The following is a 20,921-nucleotide window of genomic DNA, read 5'->3' on the forward strand; positions in this document are numbered from 1 at the left end:
CAAAAATCCCTGCAGAACATTTCCCCATATAAATTATGTGAATTCTTGAAGGTATAATTTTACATAAATAAATATGTGGAAAGGAAATACACTTAAAAAAAAAACATCTTACAACACTCTATTTTAACTAACAACTTAACTGTAATTTGCATACAAAAAATCTATTGTTTTACTTCATACCACATTTAATGTTTTTGATGTTGCAATTTACATCTTTTAATCTTGTGTATTCATTAACAAGTTGTAGCTATAGTTATTTTAATACTTTTGTCTTTTAACCTTTATACTAGTGTTAAGTGATTCACATATCACCATTACAGTATTAGAGTATTCTGAATTTGACTGTATACTTACCAGTGAATTTTATACTTTCCTTTCTTCATGTTATTAGTTAGCATGTCTTCATTTCAGCTTGAAGAAATTCCTTCAGCATTTCTTGCAAGGCTGGTCTAGTGGTGATGAACTTCCTCAGATTCTATTTGTCTGGGAAAGTCTTTATTTTTCCTTCATTTCTGAAGCAGAGCTTCACTAGGTAAAGTGTTTTTGGTTGACAGTTTTTTTTTTCTTTCAGCACTTTGAATGTGTCATCCCATTCTCTTGTGAATTGTAAGATTTCTACTGAGAAATCCACTGATAGGCTTATGGGGGATTCCTTTGTATGAGAGAAATTTATTTTCTCTTGATGCTTTTAAAATTCTCTGTCTTTGACTTTAGACACTTATTGTAGTGTGTCTTAGAGAAGAATATTTTAGATTGAAATTTTGGGGTGATTTATTAGCTTCATGAACTTGGAATATCCATATCTTTCCCCCACATTTGGGAAGTTCTCAGCCATTATTTCTTTAAATAAACTTTCTGACCACTTTCCTCTTCCCCTTCTGGGACTCCAATGATACACGGATTTTTTCTGTAGGCTTACTTCATTTCTCTTCATTCTCTTTTCTTTTTGCTTCTCTGATTGGATAATTTCAAATGACTTGTCTTTGAGCTCACTGATTCTTCTGCTCAATCCAGTCTTCTATTGAAGCTCTCTATTGAATTTTTCAGTTCAGCCATTGTATTCTTCAGCTCCAAAATTTCTATTTGGTTCTTTTTAATGTTTTCTGTCTCTTTATTGAACTTCTCATTTTGTTCTTGTTTTGTTTTCCTATTTTTTCTAAATTGTTTATTTGCATTCTCTTGTAGCTCTCTGGGGATCTTTAGAACAACTATTTTGAATTCTGTGTCTGACAATTCCTGAATCTCCATTTCTTTGGGGTCAGTCATTGGAAGTTTACTCTCTTTCTTTGATGGGGTCATGCTTCCCTCATTCTTCATGTTCCCTGTAGCCTGGCACAAGTGTTTGCACATTTGGAGAAGCAGTCACCTCTTCCAGACTTTATGAACTGACTTCAGTAGGGAAATATCTTCGCCTGCAGGTGGGGACATGCTAGAGAGTACCATGACCTGGCCACAGGGCACCAATTGTGAGGGCATGTGGTTGCTCTGGTTCCAGGGTACGTGGTGATTTGTTGGCTCAGCATGCTTGAGTCCAGAGCATTGGCACTATGTGGTCCTTGGTGAGTGGTGTGAGTGGTTCGCAGAGGCTGCAAGGACTGTTGTGGTCCTCATTGGTGCTCCAAGGTCCTTCAGCTAGGGACCAAGGTTGGTAAAAGTGGTGATCAGAGCTGGTGATATACACACACTTGGCTGCAGGGGCCAGGAGAAAGTGCCTGTGTGGTGGCACAAAGGCCAGCTACAAACACACATATACTGGTGGGGGTCTGCCCAAGCAGCAAGGATTGAGGCCAGCTGTAGTTTCCCTGGAAGCTGCAGGGGCCCTGCTCTTTGTGTGTACTTCTGTAGCTGCTGGTTCTTCCCATGGGTGCATGGCAATAGAGGCTAGTTTTGGGAGTCAGACTGGGGGCATGTAGGTATACAGTTGGAGGGGCTAGCTATAGTAGAGCAGAGCATTATAGGCCAGTGATAGGATATAGAGCTGAACCTGGGCCCACAAGCAACTGTGGGGGCCTTGGCTGGTGGTGTACACTCCTGTGTCTGCAAGATCTTGCCATGGGTGTGTACATGGCAAATCAATTACTGGTGTCAGGCCGGTGGTGCATAAGTGCACAGCTGGAGGAGCTAACCCTGAGCATATGCATGGGGGTGGGTGTCACCTACAGGGTTCTAGGCTGGTGTCTTGTATTTGCACAGCTGCTGTGGTGTGGGCTGGCTACTGGTCCTGGTCTCAGGCTATGGTAGTGTCTTGTGTGAGGGCCTGGGAAGGGAGTCAGGTGGCTGGTGTCAGTGAAAACAAATACTTGCGGGGGAAAAACCAGTAAAATCTTCAGGAGGTCTGCAGCAGCTGGCCATTGGTTGCTTCAGTGGTGAAAGCTACCAAAATCATCTATAGAGCAGGTCACTGGGAACCATAATAACTCCTGATACAAGGCTGACACTGGTAGCACCTGCTTTTCTTCCTTGTTCTTAACTGCTTATATACATCTCAGGTTTGACAGTTTATGGCTGGGGTGAAACCAAACTGGGTCCTTTGTGCAGTTCCCTCAAAGGTGGGGGAATAGTTTGCTTACCCTGCTATCCGTTTCCCAGTGAGGAGAACTATTTCTAGATAGGAAATTTCCCCTTGATGTTGAGCAGTTCCAGCTTGGGGAATGGGATGATGCAGGCAAAACGAAGCTTTCTGGGACCTGGTATGAGGCCAGTGAGACAACAACCCATTCTTGCAAGGAATGGAGTGGGGGCCTGACCAAGGTTGTTTTCCTTCTTTCGTGTGGTTATTCTCAATTTTTTTGTTCCACTATGTTGCTGACATTTCTTCAGCGGACTCTAGAGCTCTCCCAGAGCTTTTTTGGTGGATAGCTTTTTGCAGCCATCAGCCTATATCATAATCTGGCATGTGTAACTATGTAGTTTGGAACATGTGCACAGGAGCACTTGTCTTGATTTTTAGCAGCACTAGGGTCAAGGCATCCCTTCCTACTTTTACACCTCAGTACCCCTGACAAGGGCTCAGCATCCTGTGCTTAGTTTTTCCAAGTCTGTTTCTTCGAGCCAGGTAGCACATGAAGTCTTTTAGAGAGGAGGCTGGCCTTGACTGACAGCATGCTGCTTGGTGTATATAGTGCCTGATGACCACACTGTGTGTGTGTTTGCTCTGCTCATTGATGACTGGGTACTGGGAGAAGCCCTAGTTTGCTCGCTTCTCCAAAGAACCAAGACTTCAAGTCTGAAATTGCCTCTGGGACAATAATTGGATTCATCATGTGACAACAGAAGCAAGGATTCAAATGTGCCATGGGGACTGCTCAGGGACCACTCTGCCAGGAATTTCTGCTTCTGTGTGAGGTAGACTTCCCAGGATGTTACTCATTTCTTTTCCAGGAAATATTTGCTGCTATTGAGAATTAAACAATGAACTTTTCAAAATGCTTCTTGGACCCAGCTAATAGGAAGGGCTCTTTCTCAGACCATACAAAGCAACTCTGGAGAGCTGTTGGCAGGACCGGAAGAGGAGTGTGTATACCGTATGTGCATGGGTCTGTGGGTTGGCTGCAGCCCATTGGTCAGGACTCTGCTGGGGCTGCTGGGGCTCCTCCAAACCTCCTCCCTCTGAGTACCCCAAAGGGCAGCAAAGCTTCCTGGGATTTGCTCTTCTTATAGCCAAGCCTGAAGCTTCAGAGAGGCTTGCAGTAACATGTGGTGCTTTTGTCTAGTCCACCCACCTCCATTGGTCAAATAAGCCACTGGCCAAGCCCAGAGTCAGTGGGAGGGGGAAGTAGATCTGTTTGTTTCACTGGGGGCCACTGCAGAGGGCATGCAAGTGAAGTCCTGTTGCAGGGATAAAAAGTTGGGGAGTGATCCAATCTTCCCAAATAAGCAATGAGACATTGCTTTTATGGCTTTGGGTAACCTGATGTCGAGTAGAGTGTGGCTCTGTTGTCCCCTAATTCTCTATAGCAAATGAAATCTCATGTCATTTACATATATCCACATTGTTTTTAGCTTTCTGTCTGTGATTTTGGGTAGTCCTTTCCAGGTGGGCTATGTTGGAGCCCTCCTCCTCCTGCTCTTTACAGAGATTCACACAAAGCAACTGCCTTGAGGCATCAGGTCCAGGGGTCCCTCCTTAACCTCTAATGGGCTGCTCTGAGGTGCCTAGCAGTGATAACATGGACCAACATCTGAGCATGCTGGAAGCAGGCCCAGTAACTACGTCACCTTCTGTCCTTCATTAGAAACATGAGCCACAAGCGGACATGTTTTTGGAACACAAATTTCTCACAGAAACATCACAACTGCTACATTTCAGTGATTACTATAATGTGAAATGTATACCTATCAGATAAATTCACTGGATGTCATCATGATTTACTAGAGAATACTACTTCCTAGTCATTGAATCTGATGCCTGTTACATCATGAACATCAGCAGGTGTGGGATGACTCCACAGAGGCAGTGGTGAGAAATGGTTTAGCACTGGTTTACCTGCATGCAGTTTGAAATCAGAGAACTGTGTTCATGTCTGGCTTGGCCACTTATAAGATCTGTGTCTCTCCATGTCTCGATGTCCTTATCTATCAATTGAGGGAATAACAAACACACTTGGAGGATGTTCGAGGATTAAATAAAATGATGTATGTGTGGAGTTAGTGTAGGACTTGACCCACTACAGGGCTGATGAATGCTGGTTAGAAGTTGTGGTCCCAAGCACTGTGTGAGATTCTACATAACTTCACCCCATTTAGGATCCACAGCAGCAGCTGGGGGAAACTAAGGAGAAGGTGAACAAGCTGGTCATGTGGCTGGAAACAAAGATTTACCGATGGGTTCAAACTCAAGGTTTTGTGGATTCCAAAGTTTGCTTTGGCTTTCTTTTGAACATCCTGTGCTCTGTACAGTTTGGCTGGTGAAAAAGTGCTTTGGATTTTGCAAGTTGGTCAACTCCCCTGGGCTTCCATGGAAATGATGTCAGTGTCCTTTTCCTCCACAGATTCCTGTGCTCCTGAACCTGAGCAGAGACCCTGAGGTCAGCCTGCCTGCACCGCCACTCATGTATGCCCTGGCCCTCGGTGCCTGCCTGGGAGGTAAGGGGGTGCTGATGCATTTGAGGAAGGGCCCCCGACACTGTGGTGAGCCTGAAGTGATGATTAGTGTATACCAAATTGAAAGTAAAGTAAGAATAGTCCAGAGGATTTCTTGAGTGGAAACCCATTTTCACCGTTGACTGGAGCAGTTCTAGATCTATTCAGTTCCTCTGCAAAGGCTGTCACTTCTCACTCTCTGCAAAACTGCCCCTAACATTCTAAGGCTGTGGCCCGAGGGTGATCTTTACTGATAGCTCAAAGTTAACATGCTCCCACACTGCATGCAGATGTGGCTTAGGTTTAGAAACAGATTTTAAATCAGAAACCATCCTCAGTGGCAGCTTCTTATTCCCTTTTTAAGGAGTGTGTGATGGTGGGGGCATGGGGTGTGAAGTGATGAATAAGTAAGCTAAGAAGTAGAGACTCTAACCTAAGAGTAAGGAGAAAGATTAAAAAAAAATTTTTTTTTTTTTTTGGTGGGAGGAGTGTGTCATCCTTAGGAGACAATGAGAAGTCAATTAGAAAAATGTCAGGATAGACTAACCTCTGGTGAGTAAACACAAGGGCTTTGGATGTGATTGTATTTGGAAGGAGGCCTAAGTACCTTTGGGAACACAAGAGGATTGTAAAAAATCTTAGATAGACTAGATACCTTTTAAGTTTTTATTTTTACATCCAGGTATGCTTAGATAATCTAGCTTTCTCTGTTCTTTGATTGGTCTCTGACTATTAAAGCAACAGCTTTCTTTTTAGTTTATCTTCTTGTTTGTAAAGGGGGATTAATGTCATTCAGTGAAGTTGCTATGATTTCTGGAGACAGCTAATTCACCTAACTCAGCAATGGAGGCCTCAAGTTCTGAGTGCGGACTTGTTAAAATTGCTCTCATCTGAGATCAGCCCCAGGAAAAGTGGTAACTGCATTACAGCTACTTTTAATATCAGTGATGAAAACAGAATCCAAAGATACCTGGAAATGTGTCCTCCAAAATGTGTGGAATTTTGTTCATTAAACTTTATTGAGCCTGTTCTATATGCTGGCATTGTTCTCCTGAGTAGAGAGGTAGTCACCTAAGCTAAGTTGACAACATAAATGGGTCCCCTCATGACCATGGGCAGAGAGTACTCAGGAGGCACCAGGAAGACTGGGGAATGTCAGGAATGGCTCTCCAGAGGGGAAGTTTTGAGCTGGGTCTCAAGGGATGAGAAGCATCCTGGGCTAGTTCGGATTCCCCCAGAACAAGTAGAATGAATATGGAGGGGATTATCAAGGAGAGAAGTTAACATGGACCATTTATATGGCTAATAACCTAAAGTACGATTAAACATTTGTTGACTGAGCCCCTTTTGTAGCAGGGATATACTGTGGTGAGCAATAAAGGTGTTAAGCCATGGGATCTTTTTAACCTAGTAGCTCTGGTCATTGAATGGTCCTGTTTCCTGGTACAGCAGATGCCTAGTTGTGCTGGATGTTAGCTCTACATTTATTCTGTTGGGGGACATTTGCTTGTTAACTCAGAGTTTGACAACTTTAAAAATTGTGGTAAAATATACATAACATAAAGTTTACAATTTTAACCAATTCTAAGTGTACAGTTCAGTGGCATTAAGTACATTCGTGTTGTGTGATCATCACCACTATCCATCTCCCGATTCCAAAACTTTGTACCCATTAAACCTAACTCCCCAGTCCCACAGGGTTTGGCATTTTGAAGCCCACTTCAAATAGAAGTTTTCAGTTGGTTTGAGAAATGTCATTTGTTTTATAAATTGGGTGTGAGTCACTAAATAGTTGAAACAAGAAGTCTTTCCTGGTCGGATCTCAATGCCTTTTTGTTGCTCTTTTTACTAAGAGCTAAGAACCATTCAAATAAGTCTTAAGAAAAATCTGCCTTAGGCTGGGCTTCCTAGAAAGCAGAGGTTGGGGCAAGTTTGCATGCTGAAGGTTTGCATGCAATCCTAGGGCACAAAGACTGAGGGAGGAAGTGAGGTGAGACAGTGAAAGAGAGAAAGTAAATACAAGGTACATTATTACCAAGCTAGTAACAGCTTCAAAAGAAATCAAAGCCAGTTTTTAGCTAGGTGGGAATGGGACATTTTCTAATTTAAATACCTATTTTTAAGACACAGAAAACAAATAAAACTGAAGACTGCTTTAGGTCCAAGTACGCATGGCATCCTTGCCAAAGTTATCTAGAGATTGTGGGTAATCCAGGCAGCACAGGACTACATCAAAACCTGTTGCTTCCTTTTGATCAAGTTCATATCCTGAGTGGCAGGTAGTTCTTCTATTAATACTTTCAAAGTGAATGCCAGTGCATAGAATTAATTTTTATGTTTTCTGTCAAATAAAAAATTATCACTGGTCTGAGAACATGGTTTATTTAACTCCACTTGGATTGGTTGACATAGGACATTAGAATGAAGATTCTTTATAAACGTTTAAAATGGCCATCAAGTGCAAGGCAAGGAATAGTTTTGGAAAATGTTCTTGTTCTGCCTCTAGATCCATATATAACCTTTTCATGTAGGATTATCCACACATGCCAAGACTAGCAGCAGCTATTTGTGTGCACACCCCAACTTCTAATTCACTCCTCTGTAAATGGAAACCAGCAAGGTGACTTAAGCCAGAGTAGTGACACCTAGGACTTCTTTCTCCCCACCATGTGGAATCCATGCCTTGTGGGTACTATCAAAAGCCTGCTAGCATCTTATTAAACTACTGAAACAACCATTGACATCTTTTTTAAAAAATTTAATTAATTAATTTGTTTGTTTATTTATTGGCTGCATTGGGTCTTTGTTGCTGCTCACGGGCTTTCTTTAGTTGCGGTGTGTGGTGTCTACTCTTCGTTGTGGTGTGCGGACTTCTCATTGCGGCAAGTTCTCTTGTTGCAGAGCACAGGCTCTAGGGACAGAGGCTTCAGTAATTGTGGCATGTGGGTTGAATAGTTGTGGCTTGTGGGCTCTAGAGCACAGGCTCAGTAGTTGTGGCACATGGGCTTAGTTGCTCTGTGGCATGTGGGATCTTACTGGCCCAGGGCTTGAACCTGTGCCCCCTGTATTGACAAGTGGATTCGTTTTTTTTTAAGCTCTTTATTGGAATATAATGGCTTTACACTGTTGTTCAGTTTTTGCTGTACACCAAAGTGAATCAGCTGTATTTACACATATATCCCAATATCCCCTCACTCCCGTGACTCCCACCCACCCTCCTTATCCCAGCCCTCTAAGTCCTCAAGCATCCTTGACTTGATTTCCCTGTTTTATTCAGCAGCTTGCCACTAGCTATCTATTTTACATTTGGTAGTGTATGTATGTCAATGCTACTCTCTCACTTCATCCCAGGTTCCCCTTCATGCACTCCCACCCTGTGTCCCAAAGTCTGTTCTTTACACCTGCATCTTTATTCTTGCCCTGTCACTGGGTCCATTAGTACCACATTTTTAGATTTCATATATATGCATTAGAGTATGGTATTTGTTTCTCTCTTTGGGGCTTACTTCACTCTATATGACAGACTCTGGGTCCATCCATCTCACTACAAATAACTCAATTTCATTCCTTTTTATGGCTGAGTAATATTCCATTGTATATCTGTGCCACATCTTCTTTATCCATTCATCTGTTGATGGGCATTTTGTTGCTTCCATGTCCTGGCTATTGTAAATAGTGCTGCAATGAACATTGTGGTATATGTTTCTTTTTGGATTATGGTTTCCTCTGGGTATATGCCCAGGAGTGGGATTGCTGGGTCATGTGACAGTTCTACTTTCAGTTTTTTAAGGAACCTCCATACTGTTTTCCATAGTTGATGTACCAATTTCCATTCCCATGAACAGTGCAGGAGTGTTCCCTTTCCTCCACACCCTCTCCAGCATTTGTTGTTTCTAGAATTTTTGATGGCCATTCTGACCAGTGTGAGGTGATACCTCATTTTTGCTTTGACTTGCATTTCTCTAATGATTAGTGAGGTTGAGCATCTTTTCATGTATTTGCCAGCCATATGCATGTTTTCTTTGGAGAAATGTCTATTTAGGTCTTCTGCCCATTTTTGAATTCAGTTATTTGCCTTTTTGATATTGAGCTGCATGAGCTGCTTGTATATTTTGAATATTGATCCCTTGTCCATTGCTTTGTTGGAAAATATTTTCTCCCATTCTGAGGGCTGTCTTCTGGTCTTGTTTATGGTTTCTTTCACTGTTCAAAAGCTTTTAAGTTTCACTAGGTCCCATTTGTTTATTCTTCATTTTATTTCCATTATTCTAGGAGGTGGGTCAAAAAGGACCTTGTTTTGATGTATGTCATAGAGTGTTCTGCCTATGTTTTCCTCTAGGAGTTTATAGTGTCTGGCCTTACATTTAGGTCTTTAATCCATTTGGAGTTTCTTTTTGTGTATGGTGTTAGGAAGTGTTCTAATTTCAATCTTTTACATGCAGCTGTGCAGTTTTCCCAGCACCACTTATTGAAGAGGCTGTCTTTTTTCCATTGTATATTTTTACCTGATTTGTCAAGGATAAGGTGCCCATATGTGCTTGGGTTTACATCTGGGTTCTCTATTCTGTTCCATTGATCTACCTTTCTATTTTTGTGCCAGTACCATACTGTCTTGATCATTGTAGCCTTGTAGTATACTTTGAAGTCAGGAAGTCTAATTCCACCAACTCTGTCTTTCCTTCTCAAGATTGCTTTGGCTATTTGTGTCTTTTGCATTTCCATACAAATCATAAGATTTCTTGTTCTAGTTCTGTGATAAATGCCATTGGTAATTTGATAGGGATTACATTGAATCTGTGAGTTGCTTTGGGTAGTATAGTCATTTTCACACTGTTAATTCTTCCAGTCCAAAAGCATGGTATATCCCTCCATCTGTTTGTATCGTCTTTGATTTCTTTCATCAGTGTCTTTTACTTTTCTGTGTACAGGTCTTTTGCCTCCTTAGGCAGGTTTATTCCTAGGTATTTTATTCTTTTTGTTGCAATAGTAAATGGGAGAGTTTCCTTAATTTCTCTTTCTGCCCTTTTGTTGTTAGTGTATAGGAGTGCAAGAGATTTCTGCTCATTAATTTTATATCCTGCTACTTTCCTAAATTCATCAATTAGTACTAGCAGTTTTCTGGTATATCTTTGGGGTTTTCTATGTATAATATCATGTCATCTGCAAAGAATGACAATTTTACTTCTTTTCCAATTTGGATTCCTTTTATTTCATTTTCTTCTCTGATTGCTGTGGCTAACACTTCCAAAACTATGTTGAATAATAATGGTGAGAGTGGACACCCTTGTCTTGTTCCTGTTCTTAGAGGGAATGCTTTCAGATTTTCACCATTTAGAATGATGTTAGCTGTTGGTTTGTCATATATGGCTTTTATTATGTTAAGGTAATTTCCTTCTATACCCATTTTCTGGAGAGTTGTTATCATAAATGGATGTTGAATTTTGTCAAAAGCTTTTTCTGCATCTAGATGATCATATGGTTTTTATCCTTCAATTTGTTAATATGGTGTTTTATCATATTGATTGATTTGCATATATTGAAGAATCCTTGCATTCCAAGGATAAACCCCGCTTGATCATGGTGTATGATCTTTTTAATGTGCTGTTGGATTCTGTTAGCTAGTGTTTGGTTGAATATTTTTGCATCTATATTTATCAGTGATATTGGCCTGTAATTTTCTTTTTTTGTGACATCTTTGCCTGGTTTTGGTATCAGGGTGATAGTGGCCTTGTAGAATGAGTTTGGGAGTGTTCCTCCTTCTGCTGTCTTTTGGAAGAGTTTGAGAAGGATAGGTGTTAGCTCTTCTCTAAATGTTTGATAGAATTCACCTGTGAATCCATCTGGCCCTGGGCTTTTGTGTGTTGGGAGATTTTTAATCACTGCCTCAATTTCCGTACTTGTGATTGGGCTGTTCATAGTTTCTATTTCTTCCTGGTTCAGTCTTGGAAGATTGAACTTTTCTAAGAATTTATCCATTTCTTCCAGGGTATCCAATTTATTGGCATATAGTTGCTTGTAGTAGTCTCTCATGATCTTTTGTATTTCTGCAGTGTCCATTGTTACTTCTCCTTTTTCATTTCTAATTCTGTTGATTTGTGTCTTCTCTCTTTGTTTCCTGATAAGTTTGGCTAATGGTTTATCAATTTTGTTTATCTTCTGAAAGAACCAGCTTTGAGTTATATAAATCTTTGCTATTGCTTCCTTCATTTCTTTTTCATTTATGTCTGATCTGATCTTTATGATTTCCTTCCTTCTGCTCACTTTGGGTTTTTTTTTTTTTGTTGTTGTTGTTCTTTCTCTAATTGTTTTAGGTGTAAGTTTAGGCTGTTTATTCGGGATTTTTCTTGTTTGTTGAGGTAGGGTTGTATTGCTATAAACTTCCCTCTTACAACTGCTTTTGCTGCCTCCCATAGGTTTGGGGTCGTTGTATTTTCATTGTCATTTGTTTGTAGGTATCTTTTGATTTCCTCTTTGATTTCTTCAGTGATTTCTTGGTTGTTTAATAACGTATTGTGTAGCCTCCATGGGTTTGTATTGTTTATAGTTTTTTCTCCTGTAATTGATATCTAGTCTCATGGCATTGTGGTCAGAGAAGATGCTTGATATGATTTCAATTTCTTGAATTTACCGAGGCTTGATTTGTGACCCAAGATGTGATCTATCTTGGAGAATGTTCCATGTGCACTTGAGAAGAATGTGTATTCTGTCGTTTTTGGATGGAATGTCCTATAAATATCAATTAAGTTGAGATGGTCTAATGTGTCATTTAAAGCTTGTGTTTCCTTATTTATTTTCTATTTGGATGATCTGTCCATTGATGTAAGTGGGATGTTAAAGTCTCCTACTATTATTGTATTACTGTTGATTTCCCCTTTTATGGCTGTTATCATTTGCCTTATGTATTGAGGTGCTCCTATGTTGGGTGCATAGATATTTACAATTGTTATATCTTCTTCTTGGATGGATCCCTTGATCATTATATAATGTCCTTCCTTGTCTCTTGTAATAGTCTTTACTGTAAAATCTAATTTGTCTGATATGAGTATTGCTATTCCAGCTTTCTTTTGACTTCCATTTGTATGGAATATCTTTTTCCATCCCTTTACTTTCAGTCTGTATGTGTCCCTTGCTCTGAAGTGGGTTTCTTTTAGAGAGCATATAGAAGGGTCTTGTTTTTGTGTCCATTCAGCCAGTCTGTGTCTTTTGGTTGGAGCATTTATTCCTTTTACATTTAAGGTAATTATTGACATGTATGTTCCTATTACCATTTTCTTAATTGTTTTGGGTTTTATTTTCATAGGTCTTTTTCTTCTCTTGTATTTCCTGCCTAGAGAAGTTCCTTTAGCAATTGTTGGAAGGCTGGTTTGATGGTGCTGAATTCTCTTAACTTTTACTTGTTTGTAAAGCTTTTTATTTCTCCATCTAATTGAAATGATATTTTTGCTGTGTAGAGTATTCTTGAATGTAGGTTTTTCACTTGCAAGACTTTAATTATCTCCTGCCACTCCCTTCTGGCCTGCAGAGTTTGTGCAGAAAGATCAGATGTAATCCTTATGGGTTTTCCCTTATATGTTATTTGTTGCTTTTCTCTTGCTGCTTTTAATACTTTTTCTTTATGTTTAATTTTTGTAAGTTTGATTAATATGTGCCTTGGTGTGTTTCTCCTTGAGTTTATTCTGTATGGGACTCTCTGTGCTTCCTGGACTTGAGTAATTATTTCCTTTCCCATCTTGGGGATGTTTTCCACTGTAACCTCTTCATATATTTTCTCAGGTCCTTTCTTTTTTTCTCTTTCTTTTGGGACACCTATGATTCGAATGTTGGTGCACTTAATGTTGTCTCTGAGGTCTCTGAGACTGTCTTCCATTCTTTTTATTTTTTTTTCTTTTTCCTGCTCTGTGGCAGTTATTTCCACCATTCTATCTTCCAACTCACTTACTCGTCCTTCTGCCTCAGTTATTCTGCTGTTTATAGCATCTAGAGTATTTTTACTTCAGTTATTGTGTCATTTATTACTGTTTGTTTGCTGTTTAGTTCTTCTAGGTCTTTATTAAATGTTTCCTGTATTTTTTCTATTTTGTTTTTGAGATGTTGGATCATCTTTACTATCATTACCATGAATTAGTTTTCAGGCAATTTTCCTATTTCCTCTTCATTTATTTGCTCTTGTGGGTTTTTATCTTGCTCCTTTGCCTGCAAAGTGTTTCTTTGTTTTCTCCTTTTTCTAATTTATAGTATTTGTTATCTCCTTTCCCTTTCCTGCCTAGTAGTAATTCCTATTGTTTCTGTTCTCTGCCCCCTGTGGTGGGGTTGGTGCGGTGTTTTGTGTAGCCTTCCTGATGGGAGGCTCTGGTGCCTGCTTTCTGGTGTGTGGATCCAAGATTTTCCCTCTGATGAGCAGGGCCATGTCAGGTGGTGTGTTTTAGAGTATCTGTGGGCTTAATATGGCTTTAGGTAGTCTGTGTGCTGATGGGTGTGTTTTTGTTTCTGTCTTGCTTGTAGTTTGGTGTGAGGTATCGAACAGTGGCAGTTGCAAGCAGTATGATGAAGCTGGATTTTAGATGCTGAGAGAGGCCTCCATGAGAGTTCTCTGTGGTTAATCTGCGACTGAGGGCTCTCTAGTGGTCTAGCATCCTGGACTTGGTGCTCCCTCCCCAGAGCCTCTGACTTGACTTCTGGTCGAGGAATCCAGACTCCAAAGGTCATGTGTCCCAGCAATAAAAGGGATTAAAAAAGACTATCCAAGCCCCAGACTAATGGTAAAAGGTTAAGTCAAATAAACAAATACTGACTTACATGTACATGAACAAGAAACACAAAAACGAACCCAATAGAACATAAAGTGCCAGAACAACCTGACAGCAGAACCCCAGAATGCATTCAGACAAAGAGAAAACAAACAAAAATTCAAAACAAAAGAGAAGAAAACAAAACAAAAAGAAAAGAAACAAAACAAACAAACAGGGAAATTGTGAAAATGAGGACCAAATATAACAGGGACCAAATAGAAACAGGGAGCAAATATAACAAAGAGCAAGAAAACAACCAGATAGACTGAAGATCCCCAAAACAAAATCAGACAATTATAATTAGAACTAAGATAAAGATAAAATCTAATATCAAAACATAAAGTAGTGTATCATCTGAAGAATAAAGCAAGGAAACAGTGCATACCAATAATATTGATTAAAAGTATAATAAGATAAAATAAAATTTTAATAAGAAGGGATAGAACACAGAGCAACAGAAGAGCATGAAGACTGGAAAAATAAAAATAAAATAAAATAGAAATGCATTAAAGATAAAGAGGAAAAGAAGATACAGGAGATAAACTCAGCACTACAAAAAAGCTAGCTAGAAATTGAAATATATAAAAAGGCTAAAAATAAAAATAAAAGTAAAAAATAGAGTAAAAAACATGTTATAAAACATGGAGATCCCTTAGGACAAAGATAAAAAAAAAAAAAAAAAAAGCTAGAACTGACCACAGAATGGATCAGATCAATAGAAATAATAATAATAATTCTGTTTCCTTCGCATCTCAGCTGTAAGTGTCCTTGTACCTGCCTTGAGCTTCAGGCCACCTTTGTCTCCTCAGGAGACCCTCTTCTGCCTCTGGGTTGAGCTCTGGACCTGCTGTGGGTCCTATGGCATCCACTTAGGTTCTGATCTGGCCCAGTTCCTGTGTGTGTTTGCTCCCACAGTCCACAGCTGGACCTTTTTCATTTGTGGGAATGTTCATTGTTTACTTAGATATTCCAAAGACATAGGGTCTACCTAGCTGATCACAGGGATTTAGTCTGAAGCATGTATATCTGATGGATATATTTTAGAACCTCTTCATTAACCCCCTCTCCCTGGTGTTCAGCTTTGGTTTTGTCCCTGCTTCTGCATGTGGTCTAACTGCCGGAGTCTGGTCCTGAGGCTGCCTTGGAGCTCTTGGGTGTGCCTCATTGAGGATTTCCTTTATTGTTCATCTACAGATGTAGGTGTGTGGAGAGAGAGAGCCTTTGATAGTGGCTCTTCTCCCTGCATGTGACTCAACAGTAGCCTCATGTTTGGATAATGGGAGCCCTGGGAATGACGCCGAATGTGCAGGGATGCTGGCAGCCATGCGTATAGGAAATCTGGCCTTAGTGTTTTTCTTTACTGGTGCCTGGTGCAAGGTGCCTGATGGGCAGCACTCAGGGGCTTTTTATATTACTCTGTGACCAACAGAGCTTCCTTTATTGTTCATCTGTAGGTGCCGGTGTGTGGGGAAAGAGAAGGTACAATAGTGGCTCCTTCCCCTGCGTGTGAGTCAGCAGTAGTGCCCTGCTTGGCTCATGGGAGCCCTGGTGGCAGTGGCAGTGCCAATTGCAGAGGGAAGCCAATGGGCTTGGGTGTAATAAAAATGTCTCCAGAGATGTCTTTCTCTGCAGACTTCTTCTGGCTTTCAGCTGCAGGCACATCAGGCCAGCCTTGCCAGGGGATTTTTCTATCCCTTGTCAACTGCAACATCCAGGCTCAGAGGGGACCTCCCTTTGTTTGTTGCAGGCACTGAGAGAGAGGCTACAACAGTGGCTCCTCCCCCCTGCTTGCGAGTCAGCAGTAGCGCACCGCCACCATGGCCACCCAGCTTTCTGTGGTACCCATTCCCTGCTGTGGATTTCTTCTCTCCTGTCCCCTCAGTCTGTTTTCCCACAGCCAACAGTGTTTCTCACCCTGAACCAGTTCTCCAGTTCCCATGTTCCAGCTCTCCAACCCCCTATATAGCTGTGAACCCATGCCTCAGTCCGGGACACACAGAGCCGTGGTACAGACGCTCTGCATGTTTCTCACTCTTTCTCATCTGCCACAGATCAGCCACTTCACCCTCTTTGGACAGTCCCAAATGCCTCCCTTCTGACCCAATCAAATTCCCCATTGGAGCAGAGAGTTCCTCTTCAGATAAGGGGAATTTCCCCAAATTCGGCAATCTCTCCTCTGTTTCAGCTCCCCCTGACCCAGGTTGTAAGACCCATCTCTTTCCTTTCTTCTCCTTCTCTTTCTCCCCCCTGCCCCCATCCTACCCAGTTATGTCGGGATCTTTGCAGTCCTTTATGGTGTCCAAAGTCTTCTGCTAGTGTTTAGCCAGTTTTCTATGGGAATTATAGCATCTTTTGATGTAGTCCTGATGCAGCTGTGGAGCGAGATGCACTTCATGTCCTTCTACTCCACCACCATCTTTCCCTCCCCCCAAACTTTGGGGATTTTTTATCTTACAAGTTCTTGTCTTCCAAGTAAGGATGACTTGGTTGGGTCCCTGCTTAGAGCCTCATGTGGCCATGATCAAGGTGTCTGCAGGCTGTGCTCCCTTCTGGTGGCTCTGAGGATGGGTCTGCTTCCAAACTCACTCAGGTTTTTGGCAGAATCCACTTCCTTGGAGCTGTAATACTGAGTCTCTGTTCCCTAGCTGGCTATCAGCTCAGGCTGCCCTTAGTTCCTAGAGGCCTCTCTAGTTGTGGCCCTTGGGCCTAAATCTCAGAACCAGCAATGGTTTGTGGAATCCTGTTCATGGTGGGAATCTCTCCACCTCCTTGAATCTCTCCAATTCCTCACCCTAGGGTCCCTCCAACTCCCTTCTGGGATCTCTCCTACCCTTCCATCACTGCAGCCCTCTGGAGCCCCCAGGATCTCTATGACTCTCCCTCTGAGGCTTCTCTTCTGCTTCCAGCTGGAGAAAGTTCTCTACTTTTAAGGGTTCATGGAAGTCAGTTGTGCCCACTCAGATAATTCAGGGTAAGACCCCATCTCAAGGGGGTGAATTTCTTCTGCAAAGTCCTTCTTGCCATACATAGTAACCTAATGACATAAGCACATGTTCTGAGGACCAAGGTGTGGGCTTCTCTATGGGAGTGGGGGTGGGCGTCATTCTATTGAATGCCACCTGGAATAAGGCAACATCACTTTTAGCCTGGACTGTCTGCCAACCAGGCTCCATACCTCCTCTGTTGACTCCCTAAAGTCTGTCCTGCACAGGCAGCTTGGGTGTTGGCCTGTCATGTCCTCCCCAGCTGTGGGGCAGCTGTCCTTCTCCCTTTGGTGATAGGGTTGCCTGTCTTGCCCTTCCACCTCCATTGCACCCTTCCTAAAACTCTGGGTGAGTCCATACACTGTGAACTACACTAAGGAACAGGGAGACTGTCACAAAATGGGGCACCAGAAACACAGCGACCACAAGCAGATTGGGGCATGGGTTTGGTGGGCTTCCGAGCTCTGGGGAGACCCTGGAGGTTTTTATTGTGCTCTTAACATCCAAAGTCTTAGATTATTGATATGTCAAATATATTGCATCCTTAGAGCAAGCATGTAAATAGATGTGGCATGCTACTTCAGAAGTTTTCACCAACACACCCTGAGTCGAATTCTTATGTGGAGTAAAGGCAGGGAGGGTGAGATGAGGCTCTTCCGTGAGCCTTTGCACTGGCAGCCTGTGGGCCGGGCAGTTCTGTTGGATGCCTTTGTGTTTCAGGAGAATTTAAGGACTGGGTGGAGGGGGAATTCATGTGCAGCTGAATGCTCACACCACACCTGCAAGGGCCTTTCCTGGGCAACAGATTGGGTGTTGTGGTCCTCCTCATAGATGACATGGCTCTGAGGTTATTTATTCCTCACTTTTCTCCATCCTCAGTGTTCCACTGTGGAGTTCTGAGCCATTGTAGTACTGAGGGGCACAGCTTCCTTGGTCCTTGCTCTCCAGCTCTACTGTCCAGTTTCAGAAAGGCCAGCCCCTCAGGCCAATGAGGGCTGCTGGAAGCTGCAGTTTTGTGTCTCACAGTTCACAGTCCTCAGTGATGCACAATCCCAGAACTGATCCAACATAGCTGAGCCCATGTCGTGTGCCCATCCCCAATCCCTTACCTCTGTGGTTGGGGGATAAAAGATGCCAATGGGCTTTAGCAAGTAAATGTACCCTTCCCTGAACCCATCCCCCTCCTGGGGGCTGAGTTTGAGTCACATCCCTCACTATGGGGCCACACTTGTGTATGTGTGTGCACATTAGTTTCCCTGCAGATCATGCATGCTGTCAAAAAGCATCCCCCCACACCCCCCGCAGAAAGGCATTTTATTATCCTGGTTGTTTACACCCATCTTTCTATCCACACAAAGGATCTCCTGGTAGGTGTCCAGACCTAGAGTCCAGAGGATGGTGGTTCTCATCTGAGATCCCCCTGCTCTGAAGACACACATTCTCTCTTGTGGATGTTAACCCTACTTGCATTTTCCTCAAAAAATGTATGCCACCATGTCCCACAGTGATTTACCAATTCTCCTTAGCATTCCCTCTTCCCTGTCACATCCAACAGCAGTAGCCCTATTCACAAATGAATTACTATATTTACAAGCAGTGAATTTATTTTTTGTTTGCCAGTGTTTTTTTTTTCTGCAGATATTTGCACAGCAGTCACTTTGATAGTGAACTGTAAAGTAATCATCAATCAAAAGCCTGTGAGATGATCCAGATATTATAGAACAAAAGAGAAGAGAAGCCTACCACCTAGATGAACTGAGATTTTATTTTACTTTCTGAATTTTGATTATAGGTAATGGGACACTGATTGGAGCATCAGCAAATGTGGTTTGTGCAGGAATTGCAGAGCAGCACGGATATGGATTCTCTTTCATGGAATTTTTCAGGTACTTTAAAACCTTATTTAAAATTTCTGTTTATATACTCCCTAAACTAACTTAATTAAAAAATCAGCCACACATACTGCTAAGCACTAATATAAGCATATTTTAATAATTAGAGAGACATTGGTATTTTGTGTTGTTGTTATCTTGAAAATTTCAATGGGGATTTGTGCCTTGACTGTCTGTGTTGAGGGTGCATAAAGAGAGTCTTACATCCCCCTACCAGATTGCCCAGCAAGAAATTTCATATTTGAAAGGACCAAGGAATATTGCAGACTGGAGGCAGCCTGGGAGCAGGCACCTCTCAGGAGGACAGCACAGAGAGGAGACCCTGGATGGGGGAGAGCAGCTGATGCCAGCTCCTGCAAAGGAGGACCTGCTTTGAGGAAGCCGGGTCCGCTCTGGGGTCCTGGCCCCTGCATGCTTGCTTTCATATGCAACCTTTGCACTTTGGGTGCAGGAACTGGGCAAAATAGACATTGGTGGTGCCTGTAATGCTGCCAAAATGAACTGATGTTCATTTGGGGGTTACCATGGGAGATATCTAATGGAGGTACGCATCCAGATCATCTAGGCTGAACCTAACTTTTGATTTCTAGAAATAAGAGATAATTACCTTTATGGACATATAAAGCTTGTAAAGCCACATTCTTTTGCAATAACATAATATAATAATGAGTCTAGGCCTCACAGTACTCTCCAGACACCAGAGACCATAATCCACTTCTCTTTATGTTTCAGGTTGGGCTTCCCAATGATGGTGGTCTCCTGCATGGTGGGGATGTGTTACCTCCTTGTTGTACATGTTGTGATGGGATGGAATTAGTAGATATACGATGTGTGAAGACTGAGGGGAACTTGACCCATCACCAACAGCAGTAGAAAACTGCTCCAAAACCAGTCTTTGGAGAAGAAAAGGTGCTTACCATGGGGGTGCTCTGGAATGAGCACATTTGCTATCTACACTCTTACTTGGGTAATGCTGGCAAATTGTGGTAAATACAAGATAACTTATCCAAGATTCTACTACAGGAAAATATATATATTTCAAAACACATCTTGCTATGCTCTGTAGGAAAATACACAAATGCAATAATCCACTCCAAATGGCCTATGTTGTTTAAATGTCACTTCTCCTGAGGTTATCAGTAGTTTTTCTTCATGTAATCACTTTTCATATTAAAATAATGAGCATTCAAATTGCATACCCTCTGAATGCATACTCTTCTTGGGAAGGGCATACAATTTGTAAGGAAACAGTCTATGTATTAAAAAAAATACTGCCCCTTGACAAAGGGTCTTAGGACTTGTTACTCTTAGTTTTTTAGTAGTTTACATTATATAAAATTGCATTTTACTCATTTATGTTTTTCTCTAGAGTTTTTAAGTCATCAACTAAAAGTCCAGAAATTTGACTTGCAGAAATAATAAGTGCTTTTTAAAAATAACATTTTGAATATTTACCAACCTGGAATAATAATCTTCGATTTTGAAGATGGTGTATGCTATTTCCATCAGTTATCCCAAAGTGTTGCCAATACATTCAGCTCTGCACACCTGCTGGACTCCAGTGGTCCAGTCAGTGCTTACTAAATGCTATTCTTTTGTGGAACATTTAACATGAGGCAAGGACAATGAGAGCAAAGAACAAGAGGAAGCTGGGCTTCAGCTGAAGTCTCATCTCTCTGCTTGGTCAATACTATGGCCCTGCCTCAGACAGCAGACCTCTTCGTCAGTTTTGGTCTACTGTATGTGATACCTTGAGATGAGATGAGATGAAAATAAAGAAGCTGCTTTCTGGAGATTCTGCTCAGAAGCAGTAGTTGTATAAGGTATATGATTGTGAAAGATTTAAGATTTCCAGGGCACCAAGAACTAAAACATAGGAGATCCCATTTCTGTCCCTGGCAACCTAAGGGTAGTTGTGCCCTTTCTATAGTTTAGAATCTATATTTGTAAAGTGGCAACCTGTTTCTTTCCAGAAAAGTAGGAGAAAGTTTATGAAAATATGTCCTTTAGCTTCATGAGCAATCTTTGAATTCCTTGTCAGCAAAAGTGACACAAAGCCTCATTTTTGCTTTAAAATCTGGGTTGAGGAAGTCACAGAAACCATACGCTCACCTGACTCAGTGCTCTGGTGGAGCCCTCACTCCCAGTCTTTCAGGAAAGGAGCTCTGCCAGAG

At 41.7% G+C, this 20,921-nt stretch overlaps 1 protein-coding gene across 1 annotated transcript in view; it reads left to right on the top strand.

Moving 5' to 3' along the window:
* The window catches only part of OCA2 (OCA2 melanosomal transmembrane protein), a 258,996-nt gene extending 238,539 nt beyond the window's left edge, over positions 1–20,457 (top strand). Inside the window, exons 22-24 of the mRNA XM_057747088.1 lie at positions 4,992–5,085; positions 18,648–18,741; positions 19,480–20,457. Coding sequence (XP_057603071.1) covers positions 4,992–5,085; positions 18,648–18,741; positions 19,480–19,564 — 273 coding nt within the window. The 3' untranslated portion in view covers positions 19,565–20,457. The remainder of the gene's footprint in view (positions 1–4,991; positions 5,086–18,647; positions 18,742–19,479) is intronic.
* The last annotated feature ends 464 nt before the right edge of the window (positions 20,458–20,921 follow it).

The sequence above is a fragment of the Hippopotamus amphibius genome, chromosome 8 (assembly GCF_030028045.1).
Source record: "Hippopotamus amphibius kiboko isolate mHipAmp2 chromosome 8, mHipAmp2.hap2, whole genome shotgun sequence".
Lineage (NCBI taxonomy): Eukaryota > Metazoa > Chordata > Mammalia > Artiodactyla > Hippopotamidae > Hippopotamus > Hippopotamus amphibius.